The following is a 21,740-nucleotide window of genomic DNA, read 5'->3' as shown; positions in this document are numbered from 1 at the left end:
TGAAAAAAAAATCCTGTTTATCAATTTTTATAATTTTTCTTTACTTGCTGATGAACAACTTATGTGACTTTTAGCACAGAGAATTCCTGACAAATTTCACTTTAACAAAATGTTGCTTGAAAATTCATTTGAACTATGGAATTACCCTTATATTCAGTTGTCAACAATGCCCCTTAAAGAGAAAAGGATTATCCAGAAAGCTTCATGGAAAGATACATTTGGCTCAACATAAGTTCTTTATTCTGAACCCAGTGTTAGATATATGAGTAAAAGTCTCCTACAACCCTTTCTCCTTCTATGTGAGAAACAGGCATTGGGTTCATCTTCGATGAATATCTTCGATATTCTTCCCTAGACACATGATAAAGGTGGAATGCCAGCTGAATGACCATTCAATTACTTTTAGTAAAAATGATCCCTGATTGTAGACTGCATTTGGACTTGGAGGACAATGAATGAATTTAAAAAACTGGTAGGAGGCATAGCTTTGGATTTCCTGAGTTTGCAGGGACTTGTACCTGGGCATTCACCTTGCTGGGACCAGTATAGTATGTCCAAGGTGCTGTTACAAATATTGGTTATGTGAGATTTCAAACCAGGGTGGCTCCTGCACCCACCAGGTAGACTGATTCTCTCACATCGGGCCTCCCATTGTGGGAGGCTTAGAGTCTGGCCCTGAAGGCCGTGCTGTGAGGACTCGTCCCAGTGGAGAGTCCCACACGTGATGCCTTGTTGCACGTTGTGTTGTCTGCCCTGTATCCTTCTGAAGCCAGGTTGGGTGAGGTCCATGATGGTCCTGTGAGTTTGTCTAGAGGAGCCTAAGGCTACTGAGAGTGGGCCTTGCCAAGCGGAACTGGATCTTTCTAATGCAGTGCTATTTTTACTCTTTAGAATCTTTACTCCAGTTGCAGGTCAGCAACAAACTGACAATTGCTTTTAATTTTTAGGGTCTGACAGGAAATCCTGGTGTTCAAGGTCCTGAAGGAAAACTTGGACCTTTGGTAAGTAATTTAAACAAAAATCCACCACCATTAATATTTCTCAATAGACATGCAACTTCAATGGTAAGATGTTAATTTAAGGTTAACATTTTTGATCAGGTGGATGCTAATCATGTTTACATGTTTAAAATGTACCTTCCTCTCCTGGAAGCAAATATTAAGGATCTGCGTATTTTCAAAATGACCAAAAATTGATAACATTGTATTGAAATAAATGCTTGAGATTGTAATTGCTTCTCTGACATAAGTGTAAAAGTTGCCATGATGTATTTATTAATATTAGTGGAATTTGTTAGCAACATTCTCATTTCTTGATATCCTTCCAATTTTATACATTTAAGAGATAAGTAGGTATAAATTTGACAGTTCATATATTCTGGGCCCTTCCCTTATACAGTAAATGTGAAATGTAAGTCCTGAGTTTTCATTACCACAAACAAGAGTAAATGAAAGAAGGAAGATTTCCCCTATTAATATGAGAATGTAAAGAGACATAAAGATGAGGCTTGTGTATAGAATAAGAATGAAGTCTCTGTTCTAAACATTCAAATACCTCAACAGTTTTTTTAAAACACTCAACTGTACTGATTCACTAAAATAAAAACGTAGCTTAATTTAAAACTTACATAACTTTTATAGTAAGGAAAGGCAAGTGACAATTTGGGTGATGTAACATTCAGAGAGAACTTATGTGAAACTTACCTTGCTCCTGTCAATTGTGTAGGGTGCTCCAGGAGAGGATGGCCGCCCAGGTCCTCCAGGCTCCATAGGAATCAGAGGGCAGCCTGGGAGTATGGGTCTTCCAGGCCCCAAAGGTAGCAGTGTGAGTACAGTGTGTAATGTTGCCATCTCATCATAATCCTCACTTGGAACTGACATGTTTATAACAAACTGATTGAAATTTAAATTAGTTTGCATTGATTCTTTAGGGTGACCCTGGAAAACCTGGAGAAGCAGGAAATGCTGGTGTTCCTGGGCAGAGGGTAACTACACATTTTCTGCTTAAAGAAAAAAAAATATATGAAATTACCCAAATTCTCATGGTCTCACCTCATAAATTATCTCTCTGCAATGCTAGGGAGCTCCTGGAAAAGATGGTGAAGTTGGTCCTTCCGGTCCTGTGGGCCCCCCGGTATGTAATTTTTAGTGAGAATATATTCACATTGCATCCTTCAGTGATGTTTGTCTGAAACTTTACTCATGGATAGGTTTCAGGGGGAAGTAAATAAAAAAGTGCAAGATGGAAGAATTTCAGTTCTATCTTTTCTTTTAATTCCTGTGCTGGCATCTTCTGCCTTTTTAAATAGAATTATTGGTCTTTTCATTTTAAGCTTCTATGAAATGCTGATGGTAAAAGCTACCTCATCATCTCTGTGTTATCACAGTTGAAAATTATGTGAGGAAAGTAGTGTCTGACAAATATTTTATACTGTATTTTATTTAAAATATATAAATACTCGATTATACCGGGTTTTTTTTCTAATATTGTGTCTTATAGAAATTTATTTAAGGGTTTTTTTTTTTTTGGATGGACTAAAAAGGAATAATATTTATCCTTTGAGGTATATTTTCATCCTAGGATTTTAAAATTTTGTTTATCAGAAATATTATGGCATGTTTATTTGTTTTGGAATGGGGCAATTTAAATATCTTTTTAAAAATGTTAGCTTTGCTTTCTTTAGTTATTCTAGTTTTGAAGGTTTGATTAATAATTTTTATAATACTGAGAAACAAACTACAATGGAAGCATTAATTACCCTTTTAGATTAGACATATAAAAGTAATGGATTTTTCCATGCCAATAGTCAATTTCCCCCCAAATTTTACAGTTGGCTCCAGACATTTATGTTTGGATAAAAAAATGAACACATGTTATCAGTTTCTTCGCTGGCTTTAGAAGATATTTTCTCACCATCAGGGACTTCAAACCAGTACCATTAGGTGACATTTAGGACTAGTTTATTATCTGGCTAAAATGAAAAACTTGTGATTGGAAGAAATACAAAGAAATATAAATACTTCTGGTGGTTCACACAAGTAGGAAGCAGGCATAAGGATCTGGCTTTTGATGTTCATGGTTTTCTTTCCTTCGTGACTTAGGGTCTAGCTGGGGAGAGAGGAGAGCAAGGCCCTCCAGGCCCCACTGGCTTTCAGGTATGCACTGACACAGTCTTCCATTTCTTCTTCCCCTAACCAAAATGCTTTTTTATAAAAAGATATGGTTGAATGATGTGAAATTCTACAATTTTCAAAGAAGTCATTCCTCTTTTGGTAAATAAGATAGACATTTGGACAAAATCAAACATTTTTGCTCAAAGAGAAGGAACAGATTTCCCCTGAACAACTGATCAAACCCCAAACCTATTAACAAATTATAAATCATAAAATGTTCTTAATATCTCAATAAGATTTATTTAACTATATTAAGGCTTATCTAATTTTATTGACACAGTGTCTAAAATTTTTTGTTGAACAAATTTTCATGATTTATTTAGTTAAATATGATGGTAGATTAATAGCATAGATAATCATAATTTGGGGAAAAAACTGTCAGGACTAACTTTCAATATTTATTCTAGCAGCCTAAAGTATTGTTCTCAGAGCCATTAAAAGCTCCACAAATATAAAGAACCTACTGTTATATTCTTACCTCTTTTTTGCTAAGTGGTGTGCAAATGAAAATTTAAACCTACGAATTGACTAGCTGCTGTGTTATGTTAGAGGATGTAGGTTTCTCATTTTGCTTTGCTTAACTTGTGTTTAAATAATGTCTTTTGCTTGAAAATATAGTCAGGGAGCTCCATGAATTGTGAACTGTAAACACTGGTGGCCTATTAAATTTCCACAGAGTCACAATTTTATATTCTTACTTTTGCTTTAGGGGCTTCCTGGTCCTCCCGGGCCTCCTGGGGAAGGTGGAAAGCCAGGTGATCAGGTAAGTGTTTAAATAGTAAGGATAGCAGTACTAAAAATTGCTAACATAATATCACTTACTATGTGTCAGGCTCTGTTCTGCTTTGCTTTAATTGTCTCCTTTAATCCTCAAAACAACTCTTATGTACTAGGTACTATTATTATTATTATGACCATTTTACAGATGAGGAAAATAAGGCACACGGATGTTAAGTAATTTTCCAAAAGTCACACAGCTGATATGATTTGAACCCAAGTCATGTGCTTATACTGTGTTCTTAATCACTAAGTATGTCTTACTGTACATTTTATTGGAGGCTTCATAAACGGTTATGAACAGAAACTTACCATTTTATTTCTGTCATTTTACCAGCACATAGGTTTATGTAATTTATTTTTCTTTGAGTGATTTATTCATTCATTTAACTGTTCAAAAACATTTGCTGAGCACTCTGTGCTAAGCTCTACTAAGCCTTGGCCTGAACCAATTGAATAAGATGGACATGGACCTTGCCTTGTATTTTATTTTACTAGGAGACAGAGAGTATAGAAAGTCAGTTACAACAGTAGCATATTCTAAATGCTAAGGTAAGAGAGGCACTGTGTGTATGTAAACCTAGAAGATGCACCTAATTCAGACATTGGGGTTTAGAAAAAGTTTCCTGGACAAAATAGTATCTTTTATGAGATCTGAAGGAAGAACGATGGTAAGCGGGGAGGAGGGAAGGTAAGAAAATACTCCAGGAAATGGAAACAGCAAGTGCAAAGGCTTGCTGATCAAATTTAGGCACTGAAAAAAGTTCGGTAGGTCAGAAACGTGAAATACAATTTGAGGAGGGTGAAGATGAGGCTGGAGAATGACAGGGGCCTGATTCTGGAAAGTCTTAATTTGAGTCTAGTTTGTTCGTATTATTAGAGTAATGGGAAGCTAATGAAGGGCTTTTAAGTAGAGAGAAATACTATTGGATTTGGGTTTTAGGAAGATTATGCCACAATGAAGACAGTACATTTCAAGGGACAAGACTAGAGGCCTACTTGATATAGTTACTGTCTTTATCAAACAGAGAAGTTTTAAATGACAAATTTTCCTTTAGTTAAGAGCAAACTTTTAATGTAGTCATGACTGCATTACTTTGAACCCACAATTCCTAGTAGAGTGTGTTGTCTATATTATATGTTCAAGAAATATTTATTAAATTGAATTGAATTGGTTCTATTTAAAAGATTAGTACTTCATTGCTTTCAATTTCACTTTCCTCTGTTAAGTTTTTCACATTCCATTAGGAAATAAAAGGCCTTTTACTTGTATTTTATTGTTGCTAAAAATAATATCTTTGTGAGATAATATTTTGAATGAACGCATTGCCAAAAATCAATCATTCATGTATAATATAAATTTTTCTGGAAAAATATTTCTATCCAATGTATATGATATCCCATTGTTTATAAAATTGTACACATTTTTCTTTCTTCAATATTATGGGCTTAGTCAGACTTCTAATAGTATGTTAGAAGAAATTAGGTATATGATCTGGAAAGATTTCTAATAAATACCTAAAGTTCAGTTGAAAGTTTTTCATTTAAAAAAATGTATTTTATAGGGAGTTCCTGGAGATCCTGGAGCAGTTGGCCCCTTAGGACCTAGAGTAAGTATTTTCTTCTTCTTCATGATTAACTTTGTGTCCATTGGCTTCAGTTTGAAAAAGCATCTTTTATCTTAAACTGGGCTTTAACTGTTACAGTTTTTTACTTAATGAAAATCAATCTTATGAGAAATATTTTGTGCTGTGAAACTAGTATACGCTTACTTCAAGTTCATTTCTTATTAAATTAGAAAACTGAGTCTTAATAGTTGCTCATTTCTAAATTTTTCCCCAGTAGAAGTCATTTTTCACATTTCCAGGAACACTTTTAACCCATTTTCAGACCAAGCACTGAGACTGTTTGACATTCCTATGTTGTGTAGGGAGAACGAGGAAATCCAGGGGAAAGAGGAGAACCAGGAATAACTGGACTTCCTGGTGAGAAGGGAATGGCTGGAGGACACGGTCCTGATGGTGCAAAAGTAAGTATGGTAGTGAGCTCAGTAGTTTAAAATGGTCTAAAATTACTGCTCAATAAACACATAATGGTGCTAGGATTTATTATTATTTATTTTATTTATTTCTCTTGTTTTTACAAAATATTTGATTATATAATTTCTTCAACAAATATTTAATGAGCACCTACTTGGCTTTGCTTTGGCACTAAAGAGTCAGGTAAAAAAGAATCTCTTCTTTGATGGGATTTTTGATCACTACATAAAGTAGTGATACATTCTCATATACAAACCTGTTTCTAATATTTATTTATATAACTTTTATTAATGACTTCTATTAATAAGCAGAGGCAAGAAATCGAAAATTGCGTAATTTATTAGGATGTCTTCCTAATCATATGCTCCATTTTCCTTGTCTCAGTTTCTACAGTTCTGCTTACTTAATATATGAAAGTATGTCATTTTTGAAATCCGAAAGTACAATACATTATAAGGCAAAAATCAGTACCATTTCCTTTTGGGTGCTGTTTTAAAATTGGTAGAAGTCTGTGTGGCCAACTTCAGTGCAAACAACTGAAGTAGAATTTTTCATATTCATATAATATTAGATCCCTTATCACCTTCAAGGGCCAGAGTGATTGCAGAAGATCTGCTTCAATTTAATTACTAAATGAGCCTGAAAGCCAGCTTCATATCATAGGTTCTTTAGAGAGAGAATGGAGTACTCTCTAAATGTGATGTCTTCTTTTTTTATTAGAATCCCTATGATGTTGCCAAAAAAAGAAAATAAAAAGGCAATTCTATCATTTTTATTTGAATTGGTACCCAATTTCTCCAAAGAGAATGTTGAAAACAAACCAACAATCAAAACAGCAAGATCTGATTTTTTTAAAATGAACTCAGAGTCGATTTTCCCAAATGAAAAATATAAGCACTAGGTTGAACCACATGAAATTGCCAAGATTCTACTATTTTTGATTTACCAAAACAGGAATTTCATATAGTTTCAACCTTAATATATAGGTGAGCTTACTTATTGTTGGTTCATTTCAGGGCAATCCAGGACCAAGTGGGACCCCTGGAGATACAGGCCCACCAGGTCTTCAAGGTATGCCGGGAGAAAGAGGAATTGCAGGAACTCCTGGCCCCAAGGGTGACAGAGTAAGTGTGGTTTGTTTAGTTCATCCATTTACACCTTCTACTGATAATGACTTCCTGGGCAGACTTTTACTTCTACCATCCTAAGTCACAAGTCATTCATTCATTCATTCTTTCAGTAAATGTGTACTTAGAAAATGTTCAGTCCCAGGCATTGTTCTAGGCTCAAGGGGATACAGCTGTGAACATTAGAGAGAAGTCCCTGCTTTCATGAAGCTTCCATGCAAGTGTAGGAAAAAGACAATTAAATGATTAAATGGTGTTTTGTATGTTTTCCCAGGGTGGCATAGGAGAGAAGGGTGCTGAAGGCACAGCTGGAAATGATGGAGCAAGAGTAAGTGAAATCATTCCTTTCAGCAGCTGGGCTAGGAATCAGCATCATCACTATCGTATGAATTTGCCTGAACTTTTAAAAATAAGGTTCATGTTTCCATGGTTGTCAGGATTAGGAGGATGATGAGATCTGAGATTTGACACTGATGGACCACGGATATTCATTTTGCTTACCTTGAATTAGAACAAGCCAAAAAATAGTCATTATTGAGAGAATGAAGTAAGACACATTTTTATTGTGCATATGAGATTGGTGCTTTAAGCGGTGGGGCCCTCTTTATCTTTATTATCTTTTTATTTCATAGACAATGTTTATTTTTATTAAAATGCTGATCTAATGAGTTGCCTTAGACCTCATTACAGTGCAGGCAAGTAGAGTTTTACAGAGTAGCCAAAGGTGTGACAAATGTTTCTCAATATGCTAGATGTTAGGGGTGAGAAAATTACTGCATGATGAGTCGTCATTAATGCTTTCATTGATAAAGAGGCTGAATAAGTGAAATGTAAAGAAGGATTGTTTAATATCCTTCCAGAAATTGACATTTAACAAACTTTATGTCCTTAAAAATAGAATGTATTTGCAATTCTAAGGATAATCAGACAATCAGACTGAAAATATATTTTCAGACATGAATGATCCTCTCAGGTAAGAGCAGGTAGTTACAGTTGCTCAGACAGTCAGCATTTCCTGGAAATAGTTCCTGATATTTGATAAATAGTTTCTGGTTCAGTATGACATGGTTTGCTGTTAGTTGTCATGCTGTGTCCTGACAATAGCCGTTATACTATTAAAAAAGAGATGACACTGAACCACTGTTAATATTTTGATTCTGTCCATTGAGCCACTGTTAATACATTGATTATATTAACTTTTGATTAAAAAAATAAAGTAAATTATAGAAAAGTTTTAGCCTTAGTGATAATTATCCCTTTTTTCTTTTTCTGGAAAGCTAATTAAGGTGAAACACTTAGTTTAGCAAATTATGAACTCAAAATATCTCTTGCCTTTTAATTAAATCTAATATTTGATTTAATATTTCAAAAAGTGGTCTAAGTAAATCCGGTTTATTGTTTGTATTTCACATCATGGTTGGTCTGGAGTGCACAGTAAGTAGTGAAGTGCTGTTTGAAGGAGAGATGCATTGACAGTTTATTTTAAGGAGAAAGCTGAAATATATAACTATTGTTCCTTTGAACTATGGAAATGCAATGCAATAGGATCAAGATTTAAGCAATGACTGCTTCATTTTTAGTGAGGGAAATATGTTGTTTTAGGGAAGAAGCAGAGCAGAGCATTTGCTGTAATCTCATGGTAAAGGAAAAAAAATGAATCACTTTTTTTCTGTATGAAAAAAATGTGAATGTAATGAAGTCACCTTTATATTTAATCAAATCCTTTAAGGAAGTATATTAGGTGAATGGATGGCAGAACATTGTTTCATTATAGATCTGGAGAATTTAAGATCACAGTTTTCTCATGTTCTTGTCACAGATATAAAATTAAAAAGTCATTTTGTTCCTTAAGTTTCTTCAGTAATGCATACAGAAATTAAATGACAAAAGAATATCTGGGCGGCTTGTGAAGAGGCAATACACAAATATCAGAGAGAAAACCTGTCTTAGGAAGGATTCCAATACAGTGCAGCAGTTTAAAGATTGTAACCTCATGTCAAGAAAACCCCATGTGGTAGCGCCCCTACATTCTGAGCCAAAGAACACCATCATCTTCAGTGTAGCGGGGTAGTGCAACTCCTTTTCATCTCAGGGGAATGCGGAAAACTGAGTGCTTTAGTAGAATTTCACTTTTTTAAAAAAATAAAGGAGTGATATTTCACTAGTATAATTTAAGAATATAGTATTCTATACAAAAGAAGAAAAGCCTCTTCAGTCTATTGTCACATTTCAAATAGGTATTAGCAAAATTAAATAAGCTAAGAAACACAGAAACATTGTTGAAGGGTAGCACTAATTTCATACTAATATTTGAAGACGGTGTTATATATGGAGGAGTTGAGTTGGATGAAAGAGCTTAAAACGTTTTGTGGAGAAAATCCATTGGAAATTGTTTTAGACTATATAAAATATTGAGAATATACAGTTATATCATTTATTATAGGTAATGTTTTACAAAAGCAGTCGGCTGTAACAAAATAGTCCCTTCTTTGTTAGTTTGTTTAAACATGGAGATTTCTGTGCATTCTTTTGCTCAGTATGCCTATGTTATGTTAATTGACAGGGTCTTCCGGGTCCCTTGGGTCCTCCCGGTCCTGCAGGTCCTACTGGAGAAAAGGTAATGTCACAAGTTGTTATTTTGTGGACTTAAAATCCTGAGATTTGAATGCTGGATCTTTTTCATAATGTTTTCTCTTTCATAAAATATGACAGTTGGACTAGATCATCTCAGAGTTCTCCTCCCATCTGCCCTACACATAGGGCCCAAATCCTACAGTTGTACTGTTTTGCCACTGCTTTGGACAATAACAATCTAAAATCTGCTTTCTAGGGAGAACCTGGACCTCGAGGTTTAGTTGGCCCACCTGGCTCCCGTGGAAATCCTGTAAGTGACAGTATTTTGATGTTCTTTAGTATGAGCTTGAGCAGTAAAACAATTCATCATTTTGTCTTGATATTTATAAAACCATGCCTGTTGGATTAGGTTACTTTTAACTTCCTGGTTTTCACCTTTTACTATTCTCATTAAACTTAAAAAAAAAAATCACTGCATTATTTCTATACAGTCTATTAAGTCTAGGTAGGCAGCTCGTTTACTAAGTAATTAGAAGCTTCTTTGAGACTTTGGGCCTTGGAAAATTTTTTCTATGACCCCTATCTTTACATCACGCTTAAGAGCCCTCCTCAAGCAATATGTCTACTTTCTCTATGTGTACATTTCAAGACACTACAAATTTATATAATTGCATTTTAAAATACTGTTCCTGTTTAGAATAATGTGTGAAAGCTACAGTAATGTTTGTCTTCTTCTAGGGTTCTCGTGGTGAAAATGGCCCAACTGGAGCCGTTGGTTTTGCTGGACCCCAGGTATGATTTTCAAATATCCCTAATTTACAAACGAACATTCCTCTTGTTACAGCGATGAACTTAATTACTTATCGTTGTCATATGTTTTGAAGGTATATTCAAGATCCTGGAAAACATAGTTTTCTAGGCAATATTCTCATTTTCAATACATTTTTTCATGAACTGGCCCCAAAATGGATGAATTTGCATTATATTGAATTATATACTTATTTGTTATAATAAAAATGTGGTGGCATAACTTATTTTTTCAGACTCTCTTCAAAGATCTTATCAGGGCGTTTTTTTTTCTTCTATGCTTTTATACTGATTTCAAAGCACCATTATACCATATATGAATAAATGATATGTTAGGAATAATTATCATGAAATCATATGTCTATAAGTGTTATAATCAACTGCTTATTTGTTCAATTAATGTAGGGTCCTGATGGGCAGCCTGGAGTAAAAGGTGAACCTGGAGAGCCAGGACAGAAGGGCGATGCTGGCTCTCCTGGACCACAAGGTCTGGCAGGATCCCCAGGCCCTCATGTAAGTTGAAAATAAAAAAGACACAACTTGAGTCCAGTGCCCACTGTTTGACCTTGTGTTTAGACCATCTTTCTATCCTATAGTGATCTTTTGTTTGCTTCTTTCTCTTTAGGGTCCTAATGGCGTTCCTGGACTAAAAGGTGGTCGAGGAACTCAGGGTCCACCTGTAAGTTGGTTTGAAGCTCTGGGAATTACACACAGCTAGTCACAGATACCTATTACTTTATAGCCATTTTAAAGTTCATTTGAACCCGTAACAACAAGTTTTTAGTTGTATAACTATACAGTAGTGGAAAGAGCGCTTAACTTTGATGGAGATCTGGGTTAAAATTAGTTTTTTGATCTTGGAGACCCAGCTGCCTCATATGTAACATAAATAATATATTACCTATGGAAGAGGGAATGAATAATGTCAAAGTACTTTGTATAATTCTGTTATATAAAATATTAATGTGATTCTAGCCCTTGCCTTCAATATACTTGTATGTATTCAAGAGAAAGTGGAAAGAGAAAAATAGTATCCTTCCTACCAGTTAATCCAGATCCATTCCCAAAAACATAGGATAAAAGAAAAAATATATATTGGTCATAACGAGAGGAATATAAAGGCCTAAGTATCCCTGTAAAATCAATAATCCCTAGAAAGTATATAGAATTAACTTTTATTTTAAAATTGCTTATATGATATTATATTTCTAGGGTGCTACAGGATTTCCTGGTTCTGCCGGCAGAGTTGGACCTCCAGGTCCTACTGTAAGTCGATTCAGTAATTGAAATCATTGATAGTGGAGTCATTTTACACACACATAAAAATACACACAAACACACACATATGTACATATTATAATGATACACACATATATTTGAGTTATTATTTGTTCTTTTGTTTAATCCCTTAATTAGTTGTTATCCCATGTTGACAACTCTTGTCCCAATAATTCATAGTGGTATGTTGTCAAGCAAATCCTTCTTTAATCATCCAGTGTTTCCTGGAGGAGCTTATTTGCAAATCCTTTTAAGCCCCAATGTTTGACTGTTAATTCATTTCATTTGGGTACTAAATAATAACAGTATTATGTGCTAATAATCATTTCTTTCAGTTAGGAAGAATCTATGAAATTATCTTTAATAGAAGTTATTCTTTCATTATAAGATCAGGTCAGACAGAATAAAATATCAATATTATGTATTCATTGTTGGGGCAGAGCCTCATGGAGTTTGAAAATTCAAGTTAATTTCAACACACTTTTTTTTTTGCAATTCCAAATCACTTTACTTTTATTTTTTAATTGAAGTATAGTTGATTTTTCAATATTGTCAGCACACTTTTAATAATGACTGAAAGGTAATTGTCTGCAAATAATTTAGATTTTCCTCTGGGAAATGAATCAGCTGTGTGGCAGCTGTATTTTTTATTTTTGTTTAAATCCACTGAGTGATCATCCAACAGGAAAAATGGACCTGTGAGGCTTGGGAATCTGCCTCTGAGGCAGAGACCATCACATTAGGTCTTCTAACGTGGCTTCCACTTTGCCCTCCTGGGTCTCTTTCTATGTTGTACTAGGGAGCTCCAGGACCTGCAGGGCCCTTAGGGGAACCTGGGAAGGAGGGACCTCCAGGTCTTCGTGGGGACCCCGGCTCTCACGGACGACTAGGAGATCGAGGACCAGCTGGCCCCCCTGGTGGCCCAGGAGACAAAGGGGACCCAGGAGAAGATGGGCAACCTGTAAGTTTGGAATCTTTGTTCTAGACCACCTCTAACTGAGATATTTACTAGTAGAAATTCATAAGAATTACTGCCACAAAGAAACTGTTTATATATTATCCTGAGCACTTTCATAATCCTTTAAATGCATTATGCCCTATAGGTTTTTAATTTATAATTCTCTGCTCTAGGAAAAAGTATATGTACAGATATAAAAATATAATAATCATGGATATGGTGTTCAGAAACTAAACAAGGAAACATTTTTTTGTTAAATATCTGTATTGAATGAAGAACCTTTTTTTAAACCAAACTATTTTATTTAATATCCAAATGCCTCAACATTAATATGTTTAGATAGAGCCCTATTTCTTTGTTTTAAAAATTTTCTTGTCATTTTAAAAAGAGGAAAAATATTTGCCTGAATAGCTACCTCTTTTATTCTACTAATATTCACATTAATCTTCAAGTTCCTTTCCAACTAAATGAGCCATTCTCACCTTTAAATAATGTTAGCGGCTCAGTGTGGATTACACATTTTGACTACTCATATATAGTATGGTTTAATGGAACAGAGAACTTTTTCTCATACCAAAAAACCTGTAAAGCTGTGATCTATTGTAAAGTGCTTGCATATAGTCTTCCCTGGAGAATTGCTCATTATAGTTTGTCCTCAAAATTAGGGTCCAGATGGTCCCCCTGGTCCAGCTGGAACAACTGGGCAAAGAGGAATCGTCGGCATGCCGGGGCAGCGTGGAGAGCGAGGGATGCCCGGCCTTCCTGGCCCAGCAGTGAGTAGCTGCACTGGTCGATATTTCATCTGATTATATGCAATAAGATTTGTGAAGGGAAAATTTATCTTTTTTTTTTTCTTAATAGATTTGAAGTCTTTTTTAGACACAAATTCTGAGTATCTTAAAAACCTTTTGACTTTAAATGTCAAATTCTTTACTTAAGTACCTTAGAAAGTCCTTGAAAAATATAGTTATTTAACCCTGGGACTAGAGGAGTAGACAAATAAGGATATAGATTTTTGGTGACTCTAAATCTTTCTTCAAAGAATAAAAATATCCATGGAGCTAGAGAAGGAGGATAATCTCCTGGTGAGTAGGTAGCCTCTTTTTAAATAAACATGCCTAACAGAAACACTCATATTTCACTGTTGAGAGAGTAAGTTTTCATAAACCATCAAAGGGAAGAAGTAGTTGAGCTAAAGTAATATTGGAGGTGAAAGTGGGGTGAACAATAAAGAAGGATTCTGAAAGTAATCTCCTGTTCCCTGGAGGGTGCTAAGAATTTCATATTCCCTGGAGTATGGATAAAAGTTTAACTCACTGTTAGGTTTGAAGAGACTAAATTTTACTGCTGAAAGTTTACATGCTTGAGAAAAAAATGGTGTTTTTATATGGAATGTAGACAGAGAGATTTACTGCTGGGACCTTGGAACTGGGGACATGTGGGTGGAGATGTGAAACCAGAAAACCGGGAGTTAAGGGCTGTCTTATTGTTATCAGGAGTGAGCCAAGGAACCTGGAAGTAAAATCTCCCAATACTGAGACCAAAGTGCCAGGATATAGAAGTAAAGTGAGCAGACAAAGCAGAAATGAATAAGCATGAGCAAATCTTACTAGTGACACAGATTCAAGAAGCGCATCCAGAAATGACAATGATACATCAGATTAGAAACCAAACTGAACCTGACTTGGTGCAAAGGATACTTTTTATTCCCTTTGATATGTCAGGATGAGTGTGATAAGAAGTGCGCATGCCTCTGGGAAGGCACTACAGTGACATGAGTGTTGTGGGATAATGGACAATTATTACTATAGAAGGAGGGACTGGGGTGCCATTTGAATAAATGTAGCCTTTATGTGAACTGGCCTCCTTAAACTTCTTCAGAAGTGGTGGACATATTTATACTTTTATTTCAGGGCACACCAGGAAAAGTAGGACCAACTGGTGCACCAGGAGATAAAGGCCCGCCTGGACCGGTGGGGCCCCCAGGCTCAAATGGCCCTGTGGGAGAACCAGGACCTGAAGTGAGTACTGCAGTGAAAATCCCTCTCCCCTCCTCATCTGGGTGTCCTGGGGACATTTTTTAAATTTACAAGTCAATTTAGAAATTTAGAAATTGTACATTTGACCTGAAGGAAGTTTCCTAGTGATGTTTCTTGATGTGTTCTTGCCTAGAGAGTTGACTAAATGATGACATAGGAAAAAGTAGTAAGATTTGTGTCTTGCACTGACTTTCATCTAGTCTGGAGCCAAGTATTTTAGTTGACTTACGTTGTTGCCAAATTATTTTGAAGGTGAAAGGACACAACCATTTACCTTTTCTCTTATTATTATTTCATTCTGTAATGGCATATTTGTCAAAATTGCCAAGTTTTATGGTGATAGGATTAATATAATTGTTACAGCTTGTGAAGAGGGCAAAGTAAGTAGAGATGCTTTTACTTACACATCCCTATAAAGTTACATTATGGAGATCACGTTCCCTTAGGTTCTTTTGAGAGGAAATCAGCTTTTGAAAGGTGATTTGAGAAGTTATAGGTTGGAATTTCCTCTGTTCAGTGCTTTAATAAGTAAATCACCAAACATTTAGTGTCACATTTTCTTGAAAGAAACAATCAATGCCTTTCAAAGCAATTTTTGCTCAAATGGTAAAAATATAGTTCTGAAAAAAATCAAAATAAAATAGGAAAAGAAGACTATATATTTTTTAAAGTAATTTAATATCTAAACGCAGATATTTTACTTTAAACTTTAAGGATATTATTTGGGTAAGTAAATGTGAGGAAAACCATCCACTGATAATATAAACAAAACAAAATACCAGGAATGTAATTGTTGTCTATTTATTTAGAAGAATTTGAATACTTTTTCTTTTTTAAAAATAAAAAATAGAAATGAAGAATTTAGACTTAGTGCAGGAGGCCCAGCAGGAGGAATGTCTGGGGGCTTCTCTGGTGGTGGAGCTCCTCCATCTGGTGGCACCTCCTCTGGGCCCACCACTGAAGAGGTTGATTAAGCCAACCTGAGCATAGATTTAGTACAGTTTCACACCAAACATTGAAGAGCCCAAATTTGTAGCAAATGCCAGGACAGTTTTAAAGTTGAGCTGCTATAGTAAATAACTGGGCATTCTTAATACTTGAATATGAAATATGTACGCGGGGAAAGGAAATAACATTGCACTTTATAAGCACTGAATTGTAAGTGGAAAATAGTGTCTTAAATAAAACTGCATTTAAAGTTGGCACCAAAAATGTAAGAATGTGTTAATAATTTTCCAGGCAAATCAAAGTAATAGAAAGATGGCAGAAGACTTTCTTCTACTGACATTTCCATAAATGCTAATTTATAATATGGAAGAGAGGTGGAAAACATGCTGTAATTTTTCTGGCAATTGGAATGTGCTTTTTTATTACTCAGTTAATTCATTTTTCAAATATGATTCTTTATAGGGTCCAGCTGGTAATGATGGTACTCCAGGACGGGATGGTGCTATTGGAGAACGTGTAAGGGCAATTTCACTGATTAAAAAATCTGGAGTAATGTAAATTTGAAATCTTTGTAATACTAAAGAGTAAAAAGCTACTCTTTCTTCTCATAGCTCCAATGCAGCCCTGAAATTTCTGATTGTAACAATCTTTTTTGTAATGCCATAATTTGAGTAGATCTTATAAATGAAAGTTTGAATACACAGCCAAGTGAGACGGCATTTTTTTAATTAACAGTAGGAAAAGGTGCACCATGAAGGCTTTGGATGAGGATACATATGAAGTAGTCTAAATTTCAAACTCATTCACAAAAGTATGGCAGCACAAATAGAGCTGTGTAACATCTAAATTTCTCTGCTCACCTCCTAAAGTCAATGCCCCAGGAGGAAATAAACCATGTCTTTCTAAATATTGTATATTTCATGATGTGTTTTTAAATTAGACATGTGCTGAACTGAAAATATCCCCAACTTTATCTGAAACTCTAGTCCCTTTGGGCAGTCACACAGTTGTCTCAGACTACATAGTAGTAAATGGAAGGCAAAAACAAAAACCCTCTCTAATGTCTATTATGATGCAGAGGCTCTTTCCACTCCAGGAGCTCATCATGTAGCAGAATGGGCTTTGAAACCAGAGAGACCTGGATTGGAATCTTGATTCTTTAAGTAACTAGCTGTGTGATCTTGAACATATTTTCTGAGCCTCAATTTTCAAATACTTTAAATATGATTAGTACCTATACCACTGGGCATTTGTGTTTCAAATAACTTGTTTAAAGTATCTAGTAGGCACTCAAAGAGAGGAGAAGAAAGAGTTTTGAGGAATCTTGGGGTAAGGCCACTCCCCTCCATCTACCGTAAAGCCAGGGAATGCAAATTCTCTTGGCATCTGGGTTTTTCCCTCGGTCGGTAATATATCCAGTGTGGTAGTCTTCAAAGATTTTGCTGATGTACCCCTGATATAATTTTGAAAATCTATGAACCCCTACGCATAATTTAAGTTGCCATCACATTTTATTTTAATCACAAGTTTTAATAGTTGCAAAGGAGGTAATTCTTGGTAAATTCTAAATGTACATGTGCTTTCAATATATTTTTTTCAAAATCTTGGAGTTGCCAATTCAGCTTATTCAGTGTATTATGTATCAATTCTCTAACCTAATTGCCAGAATTTATCCTGGTTGCCAAACTAATCAGTCAAATAAGACTTAACTTCTGTCAGAAAAAAGGTGTGACTCCGTTTCTCAAGTCAAATAATTATATTAATGCACGTTCACCTAACAATAATCTCATCTCTCACTTAAAGAGACAAGTAAGATTCGGAGCCTTGTCATAATGGGGTCATCTGGGTAAAATAAGGAGCCGCCTCTTTCTTTCCGAATACCTCTTTGCTTTATTCTCAAGTGAACTGTGCATTCTGGAAAAGTCCCTTAGTTTGATGCCCAGTGGTGTTTATTCTTCGAAGCACTGCACCATAATAAGATTGCAGACTGTACGATATCTGCTTTTATTTCATAAAATGGGAGAAGGGTGGTTATTAAAGAGGAAGTAGGGAAGGATGTTCCAACTCAGTTTTCTGAAAGAACAAATATGAAGTTGAAAATCTGGAAAGTGGTTTCCTTAGAATTTTCCCTGTTTTTACACTCTTTGGAAAGTTCTTGTTTATACCAAGTGTACGGATACCCCAGTTGGAAGGCTTATTGGTCTAAGAAACATGCTGAATTCTGGAGGTGACCACTCCTATAGTCCAGCAATCTTGACTATGGCAATAATAGGGTGAGAGTGAGGGGAGGGATGAAATTGGGGGAAAATATCTTATTCTTTTCAGTTTGATTTATTAATAAGCAAATATAGTTAAAATATTTAAGTAAAATATTAGTAAAATAATAAATAAAATATGTTTTAAAAAGTTATATTTTTCCTTCTCATGAACAGCATGAGCATATAGAATACGGCTGTTTTAGAATAAATATTAAAAAGATAATATCATGGTTTTCTTGTCAGGGTGATCGTGGAGACCCTGGGCCTGCAGGTCTGCCAGGCTCTCAGGGTGCCCCTGGAACTCCTGGTCCTGTTGGTGCTCCAGGAGATGCAGGACAAAGAGGAGATCCGGTAAGGAGAGTCAGTTTCACACTGACAGTTATAAACATCAACATACTGTATTATGAGCTACATATATGCATGCATTCAATAACGTGTGTTTGGTTAAGGACTCTAAACAATGAATGATAAACAGTCAATTAGGAATTAATTTTTTTAGTCTTAAAAATTTGGTTTCTAATAGGTATTCAAAAATCCTGATGCTTTGACTTTCATCATCTAAAAATGTTGTTGTTTACAGGAGATGTAATAAGTATGTATCATGTTAAATTTAAGTAAGTAATGTCTTATGTAAACAACTAAGGTGATCTTCATTCAGTGAAGACCGTTGATAAAATTGACTATAGAAATGTCATTCGGGTTATAGTGAGCACATTCTTATACCTAGGGACTTCAGCCTGGTTTTAATTAATTAGCCATAGGACTATACACTTAGATACACACATACACATATATAAGTATTCAACTACAAACATATATTCTTGAATTCTATATCTATATAATACATCCATATTTTTGTATTAATATCTATGAAAATTTCTTCTAGGGTTCTCGGGGTCCTGTTGGACCACCTGGTCGAGCTGGGAAACGTGGCTTACTTGTAAGTTCTCTGTTTGTTTTTTTTTTATATATATGTCTTCTTACGTAAAATATACTCCCAAAGAAGAAGTACAATTTAAGACTCATAAGTGAAAATTACCAAATTCTTCAAGCTTTGAACAAAATGTTGATTTAAAATGATACCCAGGAGTTTATATTTGTTTTTATAATGTTAATATAGCTCCTCTGAATTTAACTACAAATTATTTCAATAATCTATTAAGACTTTTAGAGTCACAATTTCTCCCCCAAATAACAGGAGAAATAGTGCCATTCTCTGAGATTTTCTAAAAATTACATAGGAAAATGGGTTTGAAAGCTCTTTGTAAACTTGAAAAGTACTATTCAAATATATTTTATTTTCAACTAGACTGCCCTGCCCATGTTCTGATTTTTTTGCTATTTGCAATTGCTTCGAGGTTAATGATTATTATATTGATGTCTTATCATGAGTGAATCATCTCTTATGGGCAGTCTAATAGGTCATGTTTCTTTCACACACATTATATAAATCAATATCTGTGTTCAATATCAATATCTATATTCATGAAGAACAATTATAGCCTTAAAATTATGACCTATTATTAAATCATCATTCTCAGCTTTGATTTGAGCTAGGCTAGAGAAGATTTTATAGTTACATGGTATGTCAAGTGAATGGTTTTCTAACCAGTTACAATTTGTTTTCCACGATTAAATGAACTCTAGTTAATAATTTAAATAGGTGCTTTCTGGTTTAGTTTATTTTAATTATGAAATTTGGGGGCATCCCTAAACTAAAATAACCTTTCTGACATTGTAAAAGCATTCAAACTGATTTTAGTATTTAAATTTAAATTGTTTTATACAATATGTAAAAATTACTGAAATCTCGTCTTGTTTTTGTTATAAAAAAGATTCTCGTACTGACAATTAGGATATCCAATTTAAAAAATAAGAACCAAACAAAATAAGAACAAAAAACTAATAAGGGAAAAGTTAACCTGAGAGCCAGTCTATTTGATAGTATCTTCCATTCTCCAAAGTCAGATTGATAGAATTTCAATTCTCTTTTAGAAAAACTTTAAAGACAACAGAAGCTTTCCCTGTAGTAGGTGACCCTGTGTTACTTGTCAGTTTACTGTGAACCACTAGACCCTTGGAGCTGCCTTTACTACCCGAGACTTTTACAAACAAAGAAAAAGTCTGTGACTGATAAGATTGATCAGATAATTTTTACTTCTTGGTGTAGCTTCTGTCCCACAATTAGATTCTCAACTATTGCTTTTTCTTTAGTTTCTCAGGATCAGGGTTGATTGATTTGGGTACAGATATTGCAGATATGAGGATAACACAGAGTTCTTTGTGTTTTCTTTGGAAGAGAGTGGCTCGATGAAGATATTCCTCTTTCATTTGTTCAAACAAGTTTTTGCCAATTTCTTATTTTTCCACCAGTTTTATTGAGCTGTAATTGACATATAACACTGTACTTGTTTAAGGTAATGATTTGATACAGGTGTATATTGTGAAATGATTACCACAGTAAGTTTAGTTAACATCCATGATCCCACATAGTTGCAAATTTTATTTTCTTGTGGTAGAACTTTTAAGATCTACTCCCTTTGCAACTTTCAAATATGGCCAATTTCTTAACATAGTCCCAGCTCATATCTAGTTAGTTTATCTGCATATGCAAATTTAATAAACATTTTATTCTTAGAAGTAACATAAGTAAATAAGAACTCACGTTTTAATTTAAAAGAATCTATATATGGTGGCAGTATTTTTACATAATGATATCAGCTAAATATGTGAAATATAATCTTTGGAAAATGTCTCAGATAGGCTAGATCAAACTTTAAAATACCTCATTTTAGTCTGAATGTAGGATAAACATAAAAAAACTGAATCTTTAGGAAAGTATTATTATATAGCTTATGATTTTAAGGATTACCTTCATTCCTTGAGAAAAATAGACAAAAATTCCTAGGTCTAATACTATTTAGATAAGTAAATATATTAGTTCATATAAAATACAGTACCCCAAATTGTAGCAAATACAATTACACAAAGTAAAACTGTAGTGAATTGTAGTCTCAACAGGCAATATCCATGCTATGACCCTATTTCTAGGGACCCCAAGGACCTCGAGGTGACAAAGGTGATCATGGAGACCGAGGTGACCGAGGTCAGAAGGGTCACAGAGGCTTTACTGGTCTTCAAGGTCTTCCTGGACCGCCTGTAAGTTATCCCTTTAAGTATTATTTGCCCGGCATGTGAGAATACACAGGCATCTTGATATGAACATTTATTTGTCTATAAAACGGATGGGGTTTTTTTGTATCTTATTTTCATTTCAAAGAATATCTCGATGAATAACTAATTACCTAGCTATCCAATATAATTGTTCATATATTTGCTGTAATTTTGTAGGAAAGAAAGAAAGCAAAAGGATATATGCACCATTACTCCTGCAGTTGTCTTTAGTATTGGCCAACTCATGAAACATTATAGAGGTTGATGACTTTATGAAAGTAGTTTATGTTGCTAAAGTCAATGACAGGACATTTGAAAAAGCTAAGAATGGTAAAACGTAGGATATAAATATTTTGGCATCATTATTTTTTCCTACTAAGGGTCCCAATGGTGAACAAGGCAGTGCTGGAATCCCAGGACCATTTGGCCCAAGAGTAAGTAACAAAACTTAATAAGTTGCACATGTAAATAATAATGCTTCTGGTGGTATACTGTTAGTGCTTCAGTATCATTTTCATGGTATTGAAGTTGGAGTTGGCCTCGGTTCTCTGAAGCTGGCAGCAAACATATGAGACAAACCATTCAGCA

At 34.8% G+C, this 21,740-nt stretch overlaps 1 protein-coding gene across 1 annotated transcript in view; it reads left to right on the top strand.

The window, feature by feature from the left end:
• The window catches only part of COL5A2 (collagen type V alpha 2 chain), a 143,303-nt gene that overhangs the window by 111,903 nt on the left and 9,660 nt on the right, over positions 1-21,740 (top strand). Inside the window, exons 26-49 of the mRNA XM_036857841.1 lie at positions 948-1,001; positions 1,726-1,824; positions 1,931-1,984; positions 2,080-2,133; positions 3,102-3,155; positions 3,883-3,936; positions 5,516-5,560; positions 5,881-5,979; positions 7,006-7,113; positions 7,391-7,444; positions 9,680-9,733; positions 9,947-10,000; positions 10,429-10,482; positions 10,903-11,010; positions 11,123-11,176; positions 11,710-11,763; positions 12,575-12,736; positions 13,399-13,506; positions 14,647-14,754; positions 16,183-16,236; positions 18,222-18,329; positions 18,865-18,918; positions 21,030-21,137; positions 21,533-21,586. Coding sequence (XP_036713736.1) covers positions 948-1,001; positions 1,726-1,824; positions 1,931-1,984; positions 2,080-2,133; positions 3,102-3,155; positions 3,883-3,936; positions 5,516-5,560; positions 5,881-5,979; positions 7,006-7,113; positions 7,391-7,444; positions 9,680-9,733; positions 9,947-10,000; positions 10,429-10,482; positions 10,903-11,010; positions 11,123-11,176; positions 11,710-11,763; positions 12,575-12,736; positions 13,399-13,506; positions 14,647-14,754; positions 16,183-16,236; positions 18,222-18,329; positions 18,865-18,918; positions 21,030-21,137; positions 21,533-21,586 — 1,809 coding nt within the window. The remainder of the gene's footprint in view (positions 1-947; positions 1,002-1,725; positions 1,825-1,930; positions 1,985-2,079; positions 2,134-3,101; positions 3,156-3,882; positions 3,937-5,515; positions 5,561-5,880; positions 5,980-7,005; positions 7,114-7,390; positions 7,445-9,679; positions 9,734-9,946; positions 10,001-10,428; positions 10,483-10,902; positions 11,011-11,122; positions 11,177-11,709; positions 11,764-12,574; positions 12,737-13,398; positions 13,507-14,646; positions 14,755-16,182; positions 16,237-18,221; positions 18,330-18,864; positions 18,919-21,029; positions 21,138-21,532; positions 21,587-21,740) is intronic.

This window comes from Balaenoptera musculus, chromosome 7 (assembly GCF_009873245.2).
Source record: "Balaenoptera musculus isolate JJ_BM4_2016_0621 chromosome 7, mBalMus1.pri.v3, whole genome shotgun sequence".
NCBI lineage: Eukaryota > Metazoa > Chordata > Mammalia > Artiodactyla > Balaenopteridae > Balaenoptera > Balaenoptera musculus.
Note: the sequence above shows the minus strand (reverse complement) of the source record. Positions and strands in the feature narration are given on the sequence as shown.